General features: G+C 41.2%; 1 protein-coding gene across 13 annotated transcripts in view; it reads right to left on the reverse strand.

Moving 5' to 3' along the window:
- The window catches only part of CDC14B (cell division cycle 14B), a 108691-nt gene that overhangs the window by 3799 nt on the left and 84893 nt on the right, over positions 1-19999 (reverse strand). For 3 of the 13 annotated variants that reach the window (XM_078062140.1, XM_078062139.1, XM_078062142.1), the window contains 6 exons: positions 19509-19739; positions 15366-15504; positions 15036-15195; positions 14242-14339; positions 4768-4884; positions 12-361 (listed from right to left, as the gene is read on the reverse strand). In XM_078062140.1, coding sequence (XP_077918266.1) covers positions 142-361; positions 4768-4884; positions 14242-14339; positions 15036-15195; positions 15366-15504; positions 19509-19739 — 965 coding nt within the window. In that variant the 3' untranslated portion in view covers positions 12-141. Of the gene's footprint in view, positions 1-11; positions 362-4767; positions 4885-5571; positions 5737-9682; positions 9829-14241; positions 14340-15035; positions 15196-15365; positions 15505-19508; positions 19740-19999 lie in introns of those variants that run through there. The other 10 variants (XM_036074720.2, XM_078062144.1, XM_036074727.2 and 7 more) reach the window with 7 other exon arrangements.

Raw genomic sequence — 19999 nt, forward strand, 5'->3', positions numbered from 1 at the left:
GGGGGAGAAAAAAAAGGATTTTACCATGAAGGTTTCCAAGTGTCCCGTATGTAGTTACCAAAAGACAAGGAAGGCAACATAAGAGAAGTAGTGACATGCTAGAAAGTATACGCTTTGTGCAATTCTTTAATGACAAGTATTTTAAGACAGTACAATATCAACCGTAAAGTAAAGACAAACGGGAGAGAAAGGCAGAGCAGAAAAAGGTTCAGTTCTGCAAAAAATTAAAAAAAAAAACCGATAAAAACAGAGAAGACAGGGAGGGCGGGCAGAAGCGGCAGAGCAACGCGAGTACCATAATGCCATTACGGGCATTTGCTGCAAAGCGTTCCTTTTCCTTCCTTCCCTCTGAGGAACCAGGCTGTGGGAAAGGTGGAAAGAGCGAAAAGATAAAGAAGTGTTACTTGATTATTTCCAAAGCCAGAACTCGGTCACAGAAAAGCTCCAGCACCTCAAGCAGTTTCCGGTGCGGCAGTGCACGGACCACGCCGCCGGCCCCTGGTTCGAGACTGACCTGCACGGGTTCTCACCCTGCCTCCCTCCTTCCTGTCCCCGTTCCTTCTGTCAAGTTTCAACTCAACAGCAACTTTCAGAGGAGAAAGGAAGCAAAAGAAAAGAGTCCGAGAAGCCAGTTCTCGTACGGAGGCGCCCCTGACCGAGCGATGCAGGTGCTCTCGGAGAGGAGCGAGCTCCCCAGAACCCACCACTTAGTTTCTGGAGACCCCAGCAGAATACTGAGTTTATGTAAGGCTCCAGGTCAACTGGTGCAGCCCAGTGGGAAAACGTCTGGAATTTCAAAGGGAAATCAGTAGTTTAGAAGATCAGAGGAAACCAGCATTTTTTTTAAAAAGGGATATTTAGGGACAACATTCTGGGGCTTCTGAGACGGAGGTATTTTCAGAGATAATGGCAGTAATGGAAAGTCGGGAGCCTCGAGGTGGTGGAATGGACACTGAGATCTGAGACTGTAAGGGACAAGAAGCAGTGGCAGACATGAGGATGACGAAAGTCACAAATGAGAAGCCTGAAAAAGCCAAAGAAGTCCTGAATGTAGTACTCCCAACAGAAGGGCTCATGAAGACACTCACGTTTTCAGAGGCCAAGGAAGGCACCCTGAGCATTTTTCTTCCCCCACAATAGGAATCATTAGGTGCAAAATACCCCAGAAGCCATGAACATTAGGTTGGTTTGACAGGGGGACAGAAAGTGATGGTTCCCAATGACATAACTTGGAATAAAAAAAATCACTCGTCTATGACCATTTTCTTAGAAAATGAAGTTATTGTTTTAAAAAAGAAGGAAAGAAAAAAAGTTAGACTCCTCCAAAGAAACAGCACAAGCTTACAGAAACATGCACTCAATGGTACGTTGTGTCAAGACATGAACTGAATTGAACGGTATCCCATGAGGTGAGGTGGCTGCAGGTCCTCAAGCAGAGGCACAATGATGGGATTTTCAAGCCTCTAAGAGAGCTCGTCAGTGAGTTAAGAAAGAGGCCAATTCTCCACTGGATTTAATCATTCTTAAAAGAGAAACAGCAGAATGATTTATAGCTCTAACAGGAACTGGGAGGAGTGGAAACCCATTGATTTACTTATTCGGATGTGAGCAAGGGGATGAGGAAGGTGCCACACAGAACCCTCTCGGCCCTGAGGGTCAGTGTGCCCCGTCCACCACCAGACACTCCAGCGCTCCGGGCCTGAACTGCACACTGGGCCAGAGCAGAGCGTGGCACCTGGGAGTTAGGTTCAGATGAGGCTTGTGTTTCATGGATACATGAGGCAATGATCATCTGCCACGAGAGAAACATGGTGGCATTTCTTCCCAGAAACAAAGACTTATGACAACACATAGTTTTTCAGCCTCCAAATAATTACTCTTTTAATGTGTTTGTGGAAAAGCTGTCCCAAGTTGTACAGCCTCTCAGTAAACTGTCAAAAATCAGAAGAGCCAAATCAGTGGAAAGTGAGCTTAGGTGAGGTCTTCATCCCGGAAGCCTCTAAGAAGAGACTAGAACATGGGCATGCAAAGTCAAGTTCCTGTGGCAGGACAGATATGACGATGACGATGATGTGTGAACATCAACCTCCAAAGAGAAGGCTTCACAGGTGGGGGGCGCAGCAGATAGGCAACCCTGGCGCCTTGGAGGCATTTATTTTATACTGAAAGGTGTACTATTTCATTTCCTCGTATTGCTGTCTAAACCAAAGTTTTCTATTCAAAACTTCACAATTATTCCACAATCTTATATTATTTTGTCCTGAATCAGACTATGCACAAATGTGTTAATTCCCTCAGTACCCTCCAACCAAAAATGAATACTATTCAGTACGATAAAAGCTTCAGGCTACAGCTTGGCTACCTCAACTCCCACTACTTCCTAGAAGCAGGAAATGGGACCTGTACCTAATGGACTTGTCTTCGTTTCATGAGCGGTGGGTGGCTCACAGTTAAGGTGATGTGAACACAGGCCAAAGACCCGAAAGAGGCCAAGGAGACCCTGCGTGAAGGGAGGTGGGAAACACACTTGAAACCCAATTCTCTCTCACTGGTTTATTTCTTCGCCCTTCCCAATCTCTGAAAGTCCATTCTGAGAATTGAAAAGAAGCCTTTTGGTTTTTGGCACTATCCCAAATGCTTGGAAACTGCTTTGCGCCATTTCAAAATTCAGTCAAGTGTATTCAGTCTGAACTCTACTTTCAACCCCTCAAAACATCCGGTCCAGGGACCTCAGGCAGATGCTCACTGCAACCAGGAACCACCTCTGCTGAGAAGCACAAGTTTAGATCACTAGACAAGACCTAGATGGAAAAACTGCCGTGTGGCCACGCCCCTCAGAGGAACACGGTGTGACTGGGCACGCGTGGTCCTGGCTCCTGGACTCTATTCCTCTGTAGCCTGAAGAGCACAATCCAGAAAAGCAGAAAGCAGAATTAAATGTGCAAGACACACTCAAACGGTAATGGAAGCCTGAGTAATTATACCTAAAAAAAAAATGTTCATTCAAGACATGTCTAACTATCCCCAACAGCAGGCTTTTTATTTGAACTTTTAATAGTTTAATTCACCTAAAAGTGTCAAAGTTAAAATGCTCCCATTTCCCCCTACTTATTGCAAAAAGTTGGAGAAAAAGAAAATGATAAAAAAGTAAAACTCCCTAACTGTCCTAACAACTAGAAGAACTGTTAATATTACAGCGTATTTTTCGGTCACCTTATTTCCATACATGCATAGAAATGTATGTATATATAAATATTTAAATATATGTATAATATACACAAACTTACATATTATACATAAATAGATGTATAAACACATACATATATTTGTAGATGTATACATTTCTATGAAGTTTACTGTACATTTACAAAATTAGAGTAATACTTCATAATTTTTATGTGTAGCTCTTTTCACCTACTGCGTCAGGAGCATTTATCCAGGCCATTCAGTTTTCTTTAAAAACATGACTCTTGATTCATTTGGCATAATTCAACAATCTTTAGCCCATCTCCTCTTCCTCACGGTTATAAATACCATACTGGTATTATGTTATAATGTACCTAAATCTTTGACTTTTTGTCAGTATTTCTGATATTCTTCTCAAATGAAATCAGAGTAAAAAATTTATGAATATTTGATACCTTTCTATGAAAACTTCAAAATACCCCAAATTATGAGTTGGTGTCCTCAACTACTTGTACTAAGGCACTATCACATTCTTGTGTAAGTAAACATATGTAGTGAAAATTATAATGAAAAAATCAGCAAAGAGGGGGAAATGGCAGAACCGAACAATTCCTTAAAAAAAAACCACACACACACACACAGAGCTCTCCGGTTTGTAGCAAGTCCCTCAGGACACAGGCTGCTGGGACCTGCCCTAGAGACCAACTCAGCCGTCCCATAGCCTCAAGGATATGAGGGCAGGAAGTTAAAAAGAAGCAAGGAAAATCATGAAGGATGCTTTAAAGTTTGGTTCAGACTATCTTCAGGCCGTTGGTGGTCTATTGTAAGGAAGGTGCTGGGCTGTGGGCACAGGACCACACGTGTTGTCGACACCAGGCAAAGATACACAAACACAAAAAGATGCCCGCCTCCCCGCCCCCGAGAGGACAGTAAGCAGGTTATCTGCTCTTCCCTCAAAAGGGGACTGCTTCTGGAATGGGTTAGAAATGAAATGTCTGCTTTCAGTTCATGATAAACATCCCAAAACAGCAGTGAGTAATGGATTTGGTCATGGAACATGTGCATTTTCTTGTCATAGCCTGTAATAACGAAGGGAAGGAAGATGCTGGGCTCCGGGTGAAAGCATGAACCCCCGGGTGTGCACTGTGGCCAAGAGACCAGGCCCTAGGTAAACAAGGATTCCAAACTCACTGGAGTTCTCCTATCCCACCATCACACTTATTTGCAGCTAATCCTCCAACAATTATGCTGCATCTGACATACAGAAAAATTTCCTCCGACTCCTGACAGAGAGCTTTGGAAATTCAAGAGCTTATAAGTACAATCCTCTCAACTTCCCCATATTTTGACCCCGAGACCACATTTCCAGTGTTGAGAACCACCTCTGAAAAACAAAACAAACCCTACATTAGCAATGGCCCAGATTTTCTTAGATGATGAACAAGTCAAACACATTTGATTAACTTCCTATCACAGGGTCTCTGCTTTCTCCTCTCTTCCTCTCTTCATTTCTATCTCCAGAAGATTAAACTGGAAAACCAATGCTTAGAACTTTTCAGAAGAGTAGGATTCTTTTCTCACCTTTTAAAACTGCTTTTTCTTGAAGCAGATCTGGTGGTTCTTTTAGTAATGCCTGCACTGCCAGAAATGTTAGGTTCAGATGTTTTACAGCTCTGAACACTGGACTGAAGAATTACTCTGAAAACAGTTGGAAAAAAATAAGATTATATTCACTGAAACAATTTTCAAATACTTGACGGAGGAAGGCATCTTTGCACTTTAGTGCAAATTATTTTATTGAGAATTGATAGGATTTTCCATAAACACATTTGCCAAAAAAATCTGAAACACATTTTCACATCAAAGTCTTTTTCATTTCCCCATGAAGGTTATACAAAGATAACTAGAATATACTTTGCTTTTAGAAAACAAATGACCTGGCATTTTAAGCAATTCCCACACCAAAGAAATCAATCAATAAAACAAATTGTTCCCCAAAGTAAAAGTAGATTCTCAGAATTCTAGTCATGAAAGCAAGAAATCATTTAAAAACCCCAAATTCTGAAGAATATGAATATAAAAATCTATAAAATAGTCGCTCTTCAGAGGTGAAAGTATGGGCAATAAACCCCAAATCATACCAATTTTATATAACATTTCAAATTTTAAAAATATATTCAAGCAAAATTTGAATTTTGTCTGGGTTATAACTACTTACTAAATCACTACGTACCATTAACATGAAAGCAAAACTGTTTAAATTTTGTGAAACTTGATTTAAACTCTAAAATAATCCCAAGGAACTGACGCCTATGGGTGTAGATTGCCCAGGAGGCAAATTCATGAGTCAAAAGAACACCCTCAGTTAAAGCCCACATAAAGTACCTTGCTCAAAAGTAGAGGGTGTTTTGTAATTCCTCATTGAATGGTCATAGGGAAAACAGCAGAAAACATCAAAAGATTTTATGTGCAATTCTCTTCTTCAACAGATAATGACCAAAATGCTGAACTGCATACACACACATTTATATATACTCAACTTTTATTTATCTGTAAGAGAAAACACTGCCTTAAAAATAAGCTTCCTCCTCTCCTGTCCAAACAAAGGTGAGAGCCGGTAACAACTTAGGAGGATGCAGCTCGTGAGAGTAAACAAAAACCATTACAACTAACTCGGAGTCCTACTTCCTAAGCCCAAGTTACTGTCATGTTAATTAATAACCAAAGCCAGGGCCTTGAACTGTAGAGAAGATCAGTAAATTCTTAGTATTACCCAAACCACAGTATATTCAGCATTTAGTAAAATGCTTAACTTCTCATCACTAAAAAAAGCAACGGGTAGCCATGTACCAGAGCTGCGGCTGGAGGCCGGCGGTTTCCAAGCTGTTTGGGGAGGGGGGTGGGCTGTCCTCTCAGCTGTTTTGCTTCATCCCCATAGTATTTCTCAAAGCCTATGAAACAGGCCTTCGGTCTCAGAGGGAAACGGATCCTGGGTAAATGAGCCAATGCTTGCCTCAGGATTTCTCACAAAGTTTTATCATTCTAACAACATAGAAAAGGTATATGCAGACAGGTGTTTGATCAAAGAAGGCAACCGATTGCCCTGGTATATGAATTCTACCTCTGAAAACAAGGATTTAAAAATCTTTCTGATCATATCAAATGGGGTGGGGAGGGACAGGAGAATATTTAATGGTCTCTGTTAACAGGATTTGAATATAGAATTTTTCATAAAGAAAAACAAAACCACCACCAAACTTCACCGCTATTTCTGAAGCCCAGGCCCAGCGTGAGGGGCTGCCACTGTGGTCCAGAAGCCTCACACCTGCTTCGCGTCTGCTCCGCGAGGCTCCTGGGTTTTATCTCCATTTATCCAAAGAGAGAAAATGAGACTCCTGTTGGCTTTTTGGAAATACCACACCAACTTCTCAAATAATTTGAGGCCGCTTACGGCCGAGAAAGTATAGACAATCACCACACTGTAAAATCATTAACATGAGAATAAAAACAAGAGCCAATATATTACTTGGCTTTAGGAAATTTAAATCGTGATTTCTTAAATTAACTACTACCGAAATATTTACTATTTGAAAAACGAAATCGCTGCTAAATCAAATTTCAGGCTGACGGGAAACATCTTTTAGAAAGGATTTCTTTCTCTATAAAACTAATGTAAATAATTCATGTGGATTTTTTGAAAACAAAAGCATGATAGAAATTTGGAATGCATTAATCACACCAGTAGAGATTAGGTCACCAGTTATTTGCATTAATAACAGAGCAATTACTGTATCTGTAGGCTATGCATCAATAAACTGGAAAACCCCCCAGCAACTATACTTAAGATTATTACCTGTGATAAACTACCCACCACACCATACATAAGGTGGCAGAAGCCGGCAGATTCGGTGACGCATTCACTCTGCCACAGGGTATGTGGGAGCCCAGCACTTCTCACCTTGTGCAACCCAGGCCGATCACATGGCTTTGCAGAGCAGTATCCTACATACGTATTTTCTCCTTTCCCGGTGCCCACAGTAGTCCCCTCAAAAGATAACTACAAGGATTATACCTGTTTACATCATTGCCACTGCGGAAGGCTTTTGTTTCTGTAAATTCCTTTCCATCTTTCCCTGGCGAAATCCGCAGTCCTACTTTTTAATGTCTTGCCCATACAACAGTTCACGTTCTTCTTTGCAGCCTCTTTTGAGACCCAGTATTCCCAGACTGAGACTTGCAACTTGACGCATCCAGCAAAGCAAGTAACTGACAAGCCAGCTCTCTTCCCTCTCAAACTACAAAATGCTTTGAACATCAATGTTCAATTCCAAGAAAAGAATCCATCAGTGCGACTATGTACTATTTACACTTGGTTATCCCCCGACACAAAACAAGCTTTCAAAGTGATGGGCCTGAGGTCCTACAAGCTTCAGACACAGCTTTGCCAGAATCTGATTTGCCAGAATCTGATCCCTGAGGTGTGGGATAGTCTGATTACCAGGCGTGCCAGGTAACAACCTATCAGGCCACGCTAGGTCATCACAACAGAGGCGAACACCGACCACAGTGCCCGTAAGTAGTCCCCTCAAAAGATAACTACAAGGATTACACCTGTTTACATCATTACTGCTGAAGGCTTTTGTTTCTGTAAATCCCAAATTAATCAGGCAAGCTAAACGGAATACTCTGCTTTGGGTCTACAAATGCAATGGCAAACATCAGTAGTAACAATAAAAAAAAATTATATCTTACATAGAATGCTGAAAAGAAAGGTGTCTGATACAAACCATTTTTAAACTTACCCTGGGAAAAGTAATACAACCACACAGTGCCTAAGTATTATTAGCAATGACTCCACCCGTTTAGAATTCCACCTATTCGAAATACCTTCCCCACTTAGAACAGTTTGAGAATAAATCTATGCAATGCACGATGCTCTTTGAGTCAGAACATGCAGAAATCTAAGCTTACTAAGAGGAATAAAGGGAAAAAAACCAAAAAGATCATCTATATCAGAAATATTGCATATCTGTGCAATAATAAACTCGTATTAATAAGATATTCAAGAAAATGTCATAATAGGAACATGTTAAGCAGCCTTTCCTTAACTTTGAAAAGAATAGTGTCTGCTGGATTTTTAAGTCTTCTCTAGCCATCTGAAGATACTCCATGAAGCCACAAAGTATGGGAGTTGGTTGCAATGGAATTCCACTTTGGAGGAGATCCTAGAAGGAACTTTCATATTCCTTTACAACTCCCAAGTCCAAGTTGGAACAAGAGAATAAATTCTTGAAATATGAGCTAAGGGAAGAGTTTCAGAGAAAAAAGAATGCAGCCTAGACATAAGAGGGTAGCGGTGAGCCACAGTCTCGCAGGACACACCCTCCTTCCTGCGCTCTCGGTGGCAACTGCACGGTGTTCCCCGGGGAAGCTTCCTGCCACATTCTACTGCAGAACAGGTCTGTTCACTGTTAAGGTATTCGTTTAAGGGTGAAAGATATCAAGAGCATACAAAATCTGCTATATTCACCTAATAAGGGCGTTTTGATTACTTCTGGGAAAGGAAAGTGGGAGGAAGTAGGCACAGCGACGGTCATGCAGAAACACGAAGCTAAACAAGGGACTCCAGTCTTCTCTGCTGTCCTATTTTCATTTAACATCATTTTTGAAAACTGTACTAACTGTCCTCCCTACAGGGCAGGATGTGAAATGAAGCCAAGGAGAAGATTCTGCTTAATCAACACAGAAGACTTAGCAGGGAAGCAGCTGCGGCTAAGAGCGCTGTGTCCAACGGCAGAGTCGGAGGTGAAACACCATGCAACGCTCACTAGCTGCAAAAGCAAACAAATCTCTACCAACAGCAGAAAAGCAGCAGGCAGATTCTTTTTTTTTTTTTTTAAAGATTTTATTTATTTATTTTACAGAGAGAGAGAGAGTGAGAGCACAAGCAGGGGGAGCGGCAGGCAGAGGGAGAGGGAGAAGCAGGCTCCCCACTGAGCAGAGAGCCCGATGTGGGGCTCGATCCCAGGACCCTGGGACCATGACCTGAGCCGAAGGCAGATGCTTAACCGACTGAGCCACCCAGGCACCCCGGTCAAATTCTTTTTTGCTGGATTGAAAAGGATATGCTGAAGATATTTACTCTGGAAAATTAGAGGAAACTGACTGAAAGAAAACCACCCCAATTATCCTGAACTCACTATTTTTGATAGGGAAAAGAAACTATTTCAGTGACTTTATAAATTGCTATTTCAAAAAATGCATTAAGAGTAAGCACAACTTAAAAACAAAACTTACTATTTTTAATATCCCTATAGGAAAGGATCAGGGAAGGCCTTCTGCCACCACCATCCCATTAATTGAGAAGTTTCAGAAAAAGAACCTTTGAAAAGAGGCAAACCAACAAAGCTAGGAGAGCTGACAGTGAGAAAAACATGCACCATGAGAAACACTCTGTCCACCAGAGGTGACCACATAAATGGAAGGGGACACTTACACAGCAGCTATTGGTCAAAGGGTCCCGACGGCTACTGTGTTCTGAAACCATCAAGACAGAATAGCAGGATGGGAAGAATGTAGTCACAAACAATCCACCAGATGACAACACTACACAGTGCAGAGGTCAGCACAGCTAGGGAACATCTGGAAAGGGGTGAAGGGGAAAGAACAGATGTTCAAACTGGGAAGCCAAAATAAATAAAATTATAAATAAATAAAGCCACGTGTGAATTTTAGACACCCTGTGATAGATACAAAGGGGTGGGAAACAAGGATGGAGTTTTGCCATTTTATTTGGGGAGAAAATGCTATCTTCACTTTTAAATTGATTTGCTATTTGGTAACAAAAGATTAGACCCAATCTCTAGCTGGATAACTGCCCCACGTTAACTTAATTGTATGATACAGAAACCAGAGTTGTAGTTACAGGATTGAAATTCTTCAAAAAGCACAAGATATGCACACACAGAAAACTAAACCAAACCAGAGGAAAAGGAGAGAAGACCAGCCAAACAACAAGAAACCCTGGACTGATCATTAACAGTGATTCACTGGAGGCACAATTATAAATGAACACAGCATAGCAGAACTGATCTCATTTCAACGCAGTCCCACACCGGATCATCTAGGAGTTAAGGCAAACTGCATACTCTGAAAATAAGGACTAGAGAAGCACACCGAACTCTGGGCAACACAAAATGGGGAAAATCTCCCCTACATATCAACATTAGATAAATTTCCTCAATTGTTTTCCTTATTCATTTCCCTCTTGTGGCCAAACTTGGCTTTCAGTTCAGTATTTCCTAATCCAGTGGTCTCGTTTTTGGCAGTGAAGAAGAAAATCTCAGTCTGAAGAGTGGTGACTCTGTCCAGCTACTTCCAAATGGTCACTAGGACACATCTGTGACCAAACATAAAAGGCTCTATTGAGCATTCGCTTTGTGCAAGTACTGTGCTGATCGAGTCATAAATGACTGGTCTGGCTTACTATGTGATCTTTATCGGTGTCCTTGTCATCTTAGTCACTGAACAGGTACCCTATATGGTATCTAGCGACAAGGGACCACACTAAGGATGGACCTGAAATCAAATTTAACCTCACCCTGCAAGTTACCCCTGGCACCAGCTCATTTACTAGTTCTACAAAAACAAAAATCTACTAATATATGTTAAGATTACAGGGGCTTAGTATTTAGACAGAATAGAATAGAATAACTGGCCTAGGAACACTAGAGGACTCTCTATCCACCCCAAGTTTCATTTGCAGTTACTGATTTAACAGTGATCTTAAAGGCAGGATCGTCTGAATATCCAAGTGTCTCCGCCACAGATTTTTCATTGTTCTTCTACGAAAGCTCATGGCATAAGAATTATTTTCCAATGATGAGAGCACACCCATCCATCTGTGCTGTTAAGGGAGATTTAAAGCAAATTAGATCTGTATTTTCACCTTATTCCCAGGTAGGGAACCCTTGACTCTTCACGCACCATTTCATTTAACCCTAACAAACCTAGCAGAAATGATCAGTATGCAGAAAGCCAGGCAGCATGGATGAAGTTATAAAATCTACCAAATCTATTTTAGCACAGACAATAATATACTTGCCATCACGTCAAGGTCATGGTGCTACATCATTTACTGTCTGCGTGATGGTCGGGATCAGTCAGACTCTCTGAGAAAAGCACTACCTTACAGTATCTAACAACTTTAACTCTCCCCCAAATACTGTTTGTAAAATAGAAAACAATAATTGGAATGCTATTTTGAGTAGTATAAACTTGCTCTTAAGAATCACCAGTACTTACATATTTTCCACTAACTTTCTTATAAGTCTTTTCATTCGGCTAAGTACCAATAGTGAAGCAAAATAGGTTACCCACAGTGATAGAGGGGTCAACATCAGGAGGTGGGGATTGAACTTAAATTTCTCAACCCAAGCTGCTATTGAAAACTCTTTTATTCCTAAAATAACACCACCACTTGGGAAGGAAAGGCAATCCCCAACTGACCTCTTCTTCTAGGGCCAGAAGAACTACACATAAGAGCAAAAGAGAGGATTCCAACAGCAAGGAGGGTCTGAAAAAGCAGAGGAAGGGATAAGTAAAATGTTGTAGAGGAGGAGGTAGGGAAATCTACCCAGAGTAATCTAAAATTCCCCAGGGTTTTACACTTAAGAGCTTAAGAGGATTTTAGCATTTTGTTTTTTCCTTTAAAAGTGTGGCCTAAAAGTTTAATTTTGTGTATGGGAGGGGGACAGCTTGGGAGCTATTCTACTGGTTTTAAGATTACAATTACAACTAAAGGGATCTTGAACTAGTGCTTTATTTTTTTTTAACTTTGCTTTATTATTTTTTTTAACTTTCACCATTTTCCTTGGTTGAGAACTTACGCCAAATGCTTCAGAGAAAAGGGCCAATGTCCTTCTGGGGGTAAGGTGGGGTGTAACTCCGTAACAAGTGATAGCGGAGGCTGGTCTCCCCTTCAGCCAGCACTGACCACTCAGCTTTCACCCCGGGACACCTCACACACCAAGGTGAATGTGATCACATCTAGTGTCGCCTTCTGGTTTCCAACAATATTTAGAATTTTAGGCTTCATTCATTGTTTTATTTTATATTGCCACAAACCTCATCAGCTATGAAAGAGACTTTTATCGTCTCATCTGTAGAAAAGGGCAGCAACTGACGTGAACTCTCTGGAACACATATTCACAAGGTAGCAGACTCAGAGTTGCTGAAGGAAATTTCCTATAAGCCCTATTTATAACAGGAACTTTTGACTAAGCAGAATTCCCATCACAACTCCCAACTTGACTTTTCATCAGAAGCTTTTGAGAAATAAACTGATGCTGCAGATTCATAAAAACAAAACAAAAAACCTGGGCACAACTAAAAGCAACCCACAAATCACCCATTTCCTAGGGCTTGCGACTCAAAGCCCCGGACCAGCAGTGCGTGCGATGCCTGGCAGCTTGCAGTCACAGACCACACCCCAGGCCCAAAACCATAACCTGCATTCTGACAAGCTCCCAGGAGACTCAAACGCACGGTGAAGTTTGAGCACTGCTCTAGGGAAGCACCTACCCCTATCATGCCTCCTCTGGCCTCAGAAGGATGATCTGAAGGGACTACAATATTTCTAAATAAAAAGAACCATGAAGGCCTTAGATGAAGACTTATGAAATTAAAATCAAAATGGCATTTGGAGTTAAATAAAGGACATAAAATGCACCACTCTTAAAGCTTTCTCAGTTAAGTGCTGGACCACCACCACCACACTGTTGAGAAGGCTTAGTGAATGCCTATCATCCGTACTGACACTTCTCATTCACACAGCCCTTTATAACTTCATCCTTTTCCGTGGGTCTTTTAAGAACGTTCCACGGCAGGGGCCCATGAAGACACATGCCTTCTGTGTAATTCTACTTTGGAACTTTAGATAACAAGGAGGTGCCAGTGAAGAACCACTGTTAATTAAAAAGAAGGCCTGTTCTTCTCTGCCATGAACATTTATGATGTCATTAGGTCCTTACCATATTACAGATGATTACTGAACAAAATGACATGTCTCCATCACCAAAAAAAAAAAAAAAAAAAAACCAAAAAACCGTAACTGGAGGGGCGCCTGGGTGGCTCAGTCGGTTAAGCGTCTGATGCTTGATTTCAGCTCAGGTCATGATCTCAGGGCCATGAGACTGAGCCTTGTGCTGGGCTCCACACTGGGCATGGAGCCTGCTTAAGACGCTCTCTCTCCCTCCCCACCACCCCCCCAAAAAAGAGAAAAAAAAAAAGAACATAACCAGAAATGTGGTACCCCACATTGAAAAGGAAGGTTACTACAAGGAAGGAATCCAACAGCATAAATGAAAGCATATACTAAAGAATATACTAGAAAAAAGTACAATGGCCAAGTCTTTAAATTCTACATATTTTTCTAATGATCCTAGATGTTCCATGAGGTTGAATCCCAACTAGCACTTACATAATCAAGTACAGGTGGGCATACACATACTAACTATAAAACTTCCTATCCCCATACTAAACCTTCTTCTGTAACTTGAAAGTAACTCCTCAAACAAAAAATTAATACAAAATTATCATTTAATCTAGTTCATTATTGCCCTAAAATAATAGGACAGTAAGCCACATGTCATCACTGATTAAATTCTACCATATCCAAACAAACTGTCTATAATATGGTAGTGAATTTAAGGACATTCACAATTTCAGTAACGATGGACAAATGTGTTATTCTGTGGTTTACCTCTGCTGCCACTCTCCTGAGGATGTCACGTGGTGCTTATCCATGGAGAAAAAGCATTCCCAATACTGCTTTCCTATGTACACAGGCCGGTGAGGTTACAACAGAAGACGGAGATAAAGGACAGCCAAGAGCTTCCTGGGCAACACCCCTCGATTCTAAATAATGTAAATAACCATTGCGAAGTGGCATAATGGGCATGTGACCATGGAGAAAAACGTACAGGAGAAAATGCTCATGAAGGACTTCATATACATATTAAATAACAGCAACCACACAAAGGAAACCAGACTCACGTGAGGGGAATAGCGTTTGTTTTTGACTGTCTTCTGCTTTTCAGGGCCCGCAGTCTATCACCTTGTGTCACTCCATGGATTTCGTCATCATCACTGTACTGTGTAAGTAAAGAAACACTGAGCTAGTGACTTAAGTTGGACTTCTTAAGGCAGTAAAGCATAGCAGCTACATTTATCCATATAGACACATACAAATAAACTGCTGAACTCTAAAAAATTTTGCTGCTTTCAAAATAAAGCTACAGGTTGCATTTCAAGACAACCAAATGTTGACTTTACAGACACAGAACCCAACAGCACTCTTGTTATAAAACATACTGACTGTGAGGAGGCATAATGGGTTTTCAATAATGAAAACATTCTTTTTAAAATTTCACAATCCACTTACCACGACTCACTATAGTACCACTACTCCCTAAACTCTGATTCTTTAAAGTTTTCCATTTGAGAACAACTGGTTCCCTAAATCAGCTGCTGCAAAATGGGAAGGTGGGGCAGCGGGGCCCACGGGGAAGCGTCACTAGGTCCATCTAAAGAGCTTACTTCACATACCTCTTTTTTCCAGTGCCTAGTGAGTAAACAAACAATTTCAGTTTTATGAACATATGACCTTATTTTAACTATTCTGAGTAAAAAGTTCCTAGAGTGGGCTATAAGTATTAAAAAAAAAATGTGTGACGATAATCCATCAAAATGTGCTTTATTATTTTTATCTACAATTTTCCCCATGCCCTATAAGGTCCTCAACAGCAATGAAAACAATGGCAACAGCGTGATGGGGATGGTTCGATTACCAGTTCGGGTTCTTGCTTGTCTTGATTCTCGACCCCATTGATTGAAATGTCATCAACAGCCAAGAGGAGTTTTGAGACAGCTGCTCTGTGTTTTCCATTCTCCTGACCCCTTAACTTTTGACGAAAATAGTCACCGTCCAACCAGAGGCTTGCCTGTTTCCTAGAGCATTTAAATAACATCAAAATACAGCTTTTTCAGAAAGACACATGCAAACGACTCTCTCCTACAGACTATCTGTTGTTACTGGAGACTAAGAAAAATCCTACTTCCCATCATTTTCCAGACCCATGTGTTCCCTGAGGAATTACCAAAGTTCTCTGTCTACTTACATCACCAAAAATTGTTGCTGTGGTCCGATCACTGAGCCAGGCCTGCAGATTCTGACCCAAGCGATGGTCTCAGCTGCTGTCATCCTATAATGCTTCATGATGTAGCAAGCTATCAGAGTGCCTGTTCGTCCAAGGCCAGCTAGAGAAAGAAACAAGCCAAAGGGACCTGGTCTCATGGATTCCAGAACTGTGTTGGGCAGGTACAATGTTTTAGAAGGCTTCCCATGATTCTGCGTCCCTCAACAGTGGTTCTCAAGTTTGGATGCACACAGTAATCTCCTGAAGAGTGTTAAAAAATACTGGGTCTCACCGCCAGAATTCTGATATAATTGGTATGGGATACAGCCTGGACATGGAGATTGCTAACATCCCCCAGAGAGTAGTCAACAGTGAAAATCACTTTTTCCAAGCAATGATTCTCACTAAGTGCACTGTTTTCTACTCTGGGTTTTCCATTAACGGTACCACCATCTTTCCAAACTCACGGGCTTAAACTTTTACATTTTTCCCCTCATCCAACAGTTTTTTCTACTCTACTTTTATTCCCATTTTCACATGGGTTTCTTTTTTAACTCTATTCCTGCTGTCCTCCTTTACTCTCATCTACACTATGATCTTTACCTCCTGTGATGGTTAATTTTGTATGTCAGCCTGGCAGGTGTATTTGGAGGAGACTAATATTTAGATCTGTGACTAAGCAGATTACCCTCCATAATGTGGGTGGGCCTCATCCAATCAGCTGATGGTCTGAAGAGAACAACAAGACTGGCTTCCCCAAGCTAGAGAGAATTCTCCAACAGCCTGCTTTCAGATTTAAGCTGCACCATCGGCTCTCCTGGGTCTCTAGCCTGCCAACTCACATGACAGATTTTGTACTTGTCAGCCTCCATATTCACATGAGCCAGTTCTTTATAATACATCTCTTTATATCTACATCCCATTGGTTCTAATTTCTCTAGAAAACCCTGACTTAAGACAGATTTTGGTACTGCGAAATGGTGTGCTACTGTAACATATATAAAAATGGGAAGGAGCTCTGGAGTTGGAACTGTAGAAGTCTGGAAGTTTTAAGGCACAATGTTAGAAAAAACTTAGACCGCCTTAAAGGGGCTGTTGGTAAGGAATATGGGTGTTAATGGTGATTCTGATTCTGACTCAGATGGGAATGAAGAATATGTTATTGGAAACCAGAAGAAAGGCAATCCTTGTTAGAAAATGGAAGAAAAAAAAAAACCTGACTAAATTGTTTTAGTGCTTTATGGAAGGTAGAACTTGTGAGTGACAACCTTGGATATTTAGCAAAGGAGCTTTATAAGCAAAGTATGGAAGTACAGCCTGGTTTCTCCTTATGATAGTAAAACGTGAGGAAGACAGATGAACTGAAGAAGGAATCGTTAAGCAAAACAGAAACTAAACATTTAAAAAATTCTAGGCCCATCCATATTGCAAACAGTGAGAAAGTGTGTTCTGGAAAGAACACCAAGGGTATGGTCAATGATCCACTCCATAAAGTGATTACCTATGGATCTAATCAGCCATCTCAGCAGAAGCCAAAAACAGTGTTGGGATTGATTATACCAAGCAGTCTGAACTCACGGAGATACACACAGGATGAAATAAAGGAAGGCTTTCAGGTTTCTGGGATTCTAATAGGACTAACAGAAATATCTCACTGGAAACATGCCTCCTCCTTCAAGAAAAGGGAAGCATAACCCCAAGGGACCAACAAGGCTGCCACTGCCACCGTAAGCCCAGGGACAAGGCTGTCTAGTCCTGGGTTTCAAATGGTAGGGCCAGCTCTGTGGTCCGTGGGCCGGGCTGCTCCTGCCCACAACCTCCAGGGCACGGCTGCTGCCCACATGGGCCTGCGTAACAGGGAATGAACCAGATCATCCATTCTGAGCCTGAAGATCTATTAGCATTTGCCTTGCCAGGTTTTGGAGTTGCTTGGGACCGTTCAGACCTTTCTTCTTCCTGATTTCTCTCATTTGGAATGGGAACGCCTACCCTGTGGGTGTCCCACTATTGTATTCTAGACGTGCTTCACTTGCCAGGTTCCACAGTTCACAGCTGGGGAAGAATTCTGTCTCAGGAAGAACTGTACCTGTAGTGTCATCCATTATCTTAGAGGATATTTAGATGAGACTTTGGACCTGGAACTGATTTTGGAATGGATTAAGTCTTTGGAGGCTGTTGGGATGGGCTGTCATACGAGGACAGGAAATATTGGGTAACCAGAGAACACAATGTTATGGACTGAACTGTGTCCCCTGCTCCCTGCCTCTCCAAAAATCCACGTTAAAGTCGTAACTCCCACTGTGACTACCTCTGGGAAAAAGGCCTTATGGAGGTAATTAAGGTTAAATAAGGTCACGTGGGGAAAGCCCCAAATCCAATAGGACTAGTGTCCTTAGCAGAAGAGGAAGGCACATCAGGAGTTGAGTGTATACAGAGGACAAAAAGAAGGCAGCTGCCTGCAATCCAGGAAGACGCCTCACTAGAAATCAACCTTACCAGCGTCTTCATCTTAGATTTCTAGCCTCTGAAACTGTGAAACAATAATTTTTGTTTAAGCCACACAGTCTGTGGTACTCTGCTGTGGTCCCCCAAGCAAATTAATACTCCCTAAAATCCAAGCTTTACACGGCCATCAGTTTTCTTCCAAAACAAAGATCCAGTCATATCAAATCCTCTTCATGTTTTTAACTGGCCACCAGTCAACCTCAGGGTTTCTCAACCTCAGCACTATTGACATTTGGGGCCGGCATGAGTGCTGTCCTGTGCCCTGTGGGCTATTTAAGAGCATCACTGGTCTCTTCCCACCAGAGACCAGTAGCATCCTCCCACCAATTTGTGAAAACGAAAAAATGTCTTCAGACATTGCCAAATGTCTGCTGGGGGGCGCAGAACCACCCTGAATGAGGGTGAGAATAACCTCAACTGCTTATTATAATTTAAAAAATTATAACCAGTGTTGGATTTATTTATTCTTTTAAATTGTGGTAAAATATACATGACATAAAGTTTACCATTTTTGTTCATGCATCATTTTCCTGGTTTTATTTCTGTGTTTCCTTTTAGCTCACTGTGCATTTTTAAATCAGCTGTTTCAAATTCTTTGCCCAGTAATTCAAAAATCTAGGTTTCTTTACGGTCGGAGTCTGGAGATCATTTTAACCATTTTAAGGGTACATTTCAGTGGCATTAACCAATTCATTGCTGTGCAGCCATTACCACCATGGCCTCTGTGTACTCGAGACAAATGTGTATTCCCTTGTTGGGGGCAGTGTTCTGAGTGTGTCTGTTATTTCTAGTTGGTTTATTGTGTTGTTCAAATCCTCTATTTCCTATTTCCTGACTGATCCTCTATCTGGTTACTTTTTTCCATTATTAAATGTGGGAGAAGTTAAATAAACCCTAGTACATCATACAATTATTATTACACAATCATTCATTCAATAAATACTTATTAAGTGCCAAAGCACTGCTTTAGCTGCTGAAAACATAGCAACTTGTTAGAATAAAAGCTCCACAAAGACAAGCTCTTGGAGTCTGCTCTGCTCACTGACATATTTTAGAACATATCAAACAAAAGGCCCTGAATAGGTATTCGAGGAATAAATGAATGCATATCTTTTTTTCTTTAAGATTTTATTCACTTTAATTTTAGAGAGAGAGAGAGAAAGCGCACATGTGAGAAAGCAGGGGGAGAGGCAGAGGGAGAGGGAGAGAATCTCAAGCAGACTCCCTGCTGAGCACGAGCCTGACATATGACTCGATCTCACGACCCTGAGATCGTAACTTGAGCCGAAACCAAGAGTTGGACGCTTAACCGACTGAGCCACCCTGGCACCCCTAAATGAATGCATTTCAGTGTGATTAACGTTTTGTAGGGTTACCAATGAATATAATTTAGATTATACTTTTCATATGAAATTAGGGTTTTAAAAGCATTCTGTATATACACAGCTTTTTAATGTCAATCATACCTCAATAAAGTGGTTTTAAGAAAAAAGCAACTTACAAAAAACAACAAGAAAGGCAGCTTCATGTGTCCTGGCATATAATCTAAATGGGCATGGTGTGTTTCTAAACATACATACATGCACGTCCACCATTCTTTAACCAGCCCTGGAAACATACCTTTACAATGTACTGCAATGGCGCCCTCCGCATTTTCACAAATATCCAGAAATTCTTTGACGATGGCATCAGTAGGGGTGCTGCCATCCGCAAAAAAAAGATCGTAGTGATCGAAACCAGCATTCGTAAAGCGTTTGGCATCATACATCCTTTTATTCAGACGAATAACGGTAGTAACGTTGTGATTCTTAAAATATGGAATATAAGCCTCTGGAGAATGTTGGTGGTAACCTACATAGAGAAATTCACCAGATGCTGTCAAGTGCAGAAAAAAAAAACAATGGATAACAATTTTACCTGTAAATGGGTGGAAAGAGTATCTGGACTAGGATTGAACACCAATTTGATTATAACTGGAAAAGCAGTAATTTAAGAAGTTAAAAGCCAGGCAGAATGATGTACTAAAATGACCACGTATATTTAAATAATTAAGACAGACAAGCGTGGTTTAACTCTTTGGCCTCTTTCAAAGGAAAAATATAGGATGGATA

The sequence above is a fragment of the Halichoerus grypus genome, chromosome 14 (genome assembly GCF_964656455.1).
Source record: "Halichoerus grypus chromosome 14, mHalGry1.hap1.1, whole genome shotgun sequence".
NCBI classification, from domain to species: Eukaryota; Metazoa; Chordata; class Mammalia; order Carnivora; family Phocidae; genus Halichoerus; species Halichoerus grypus.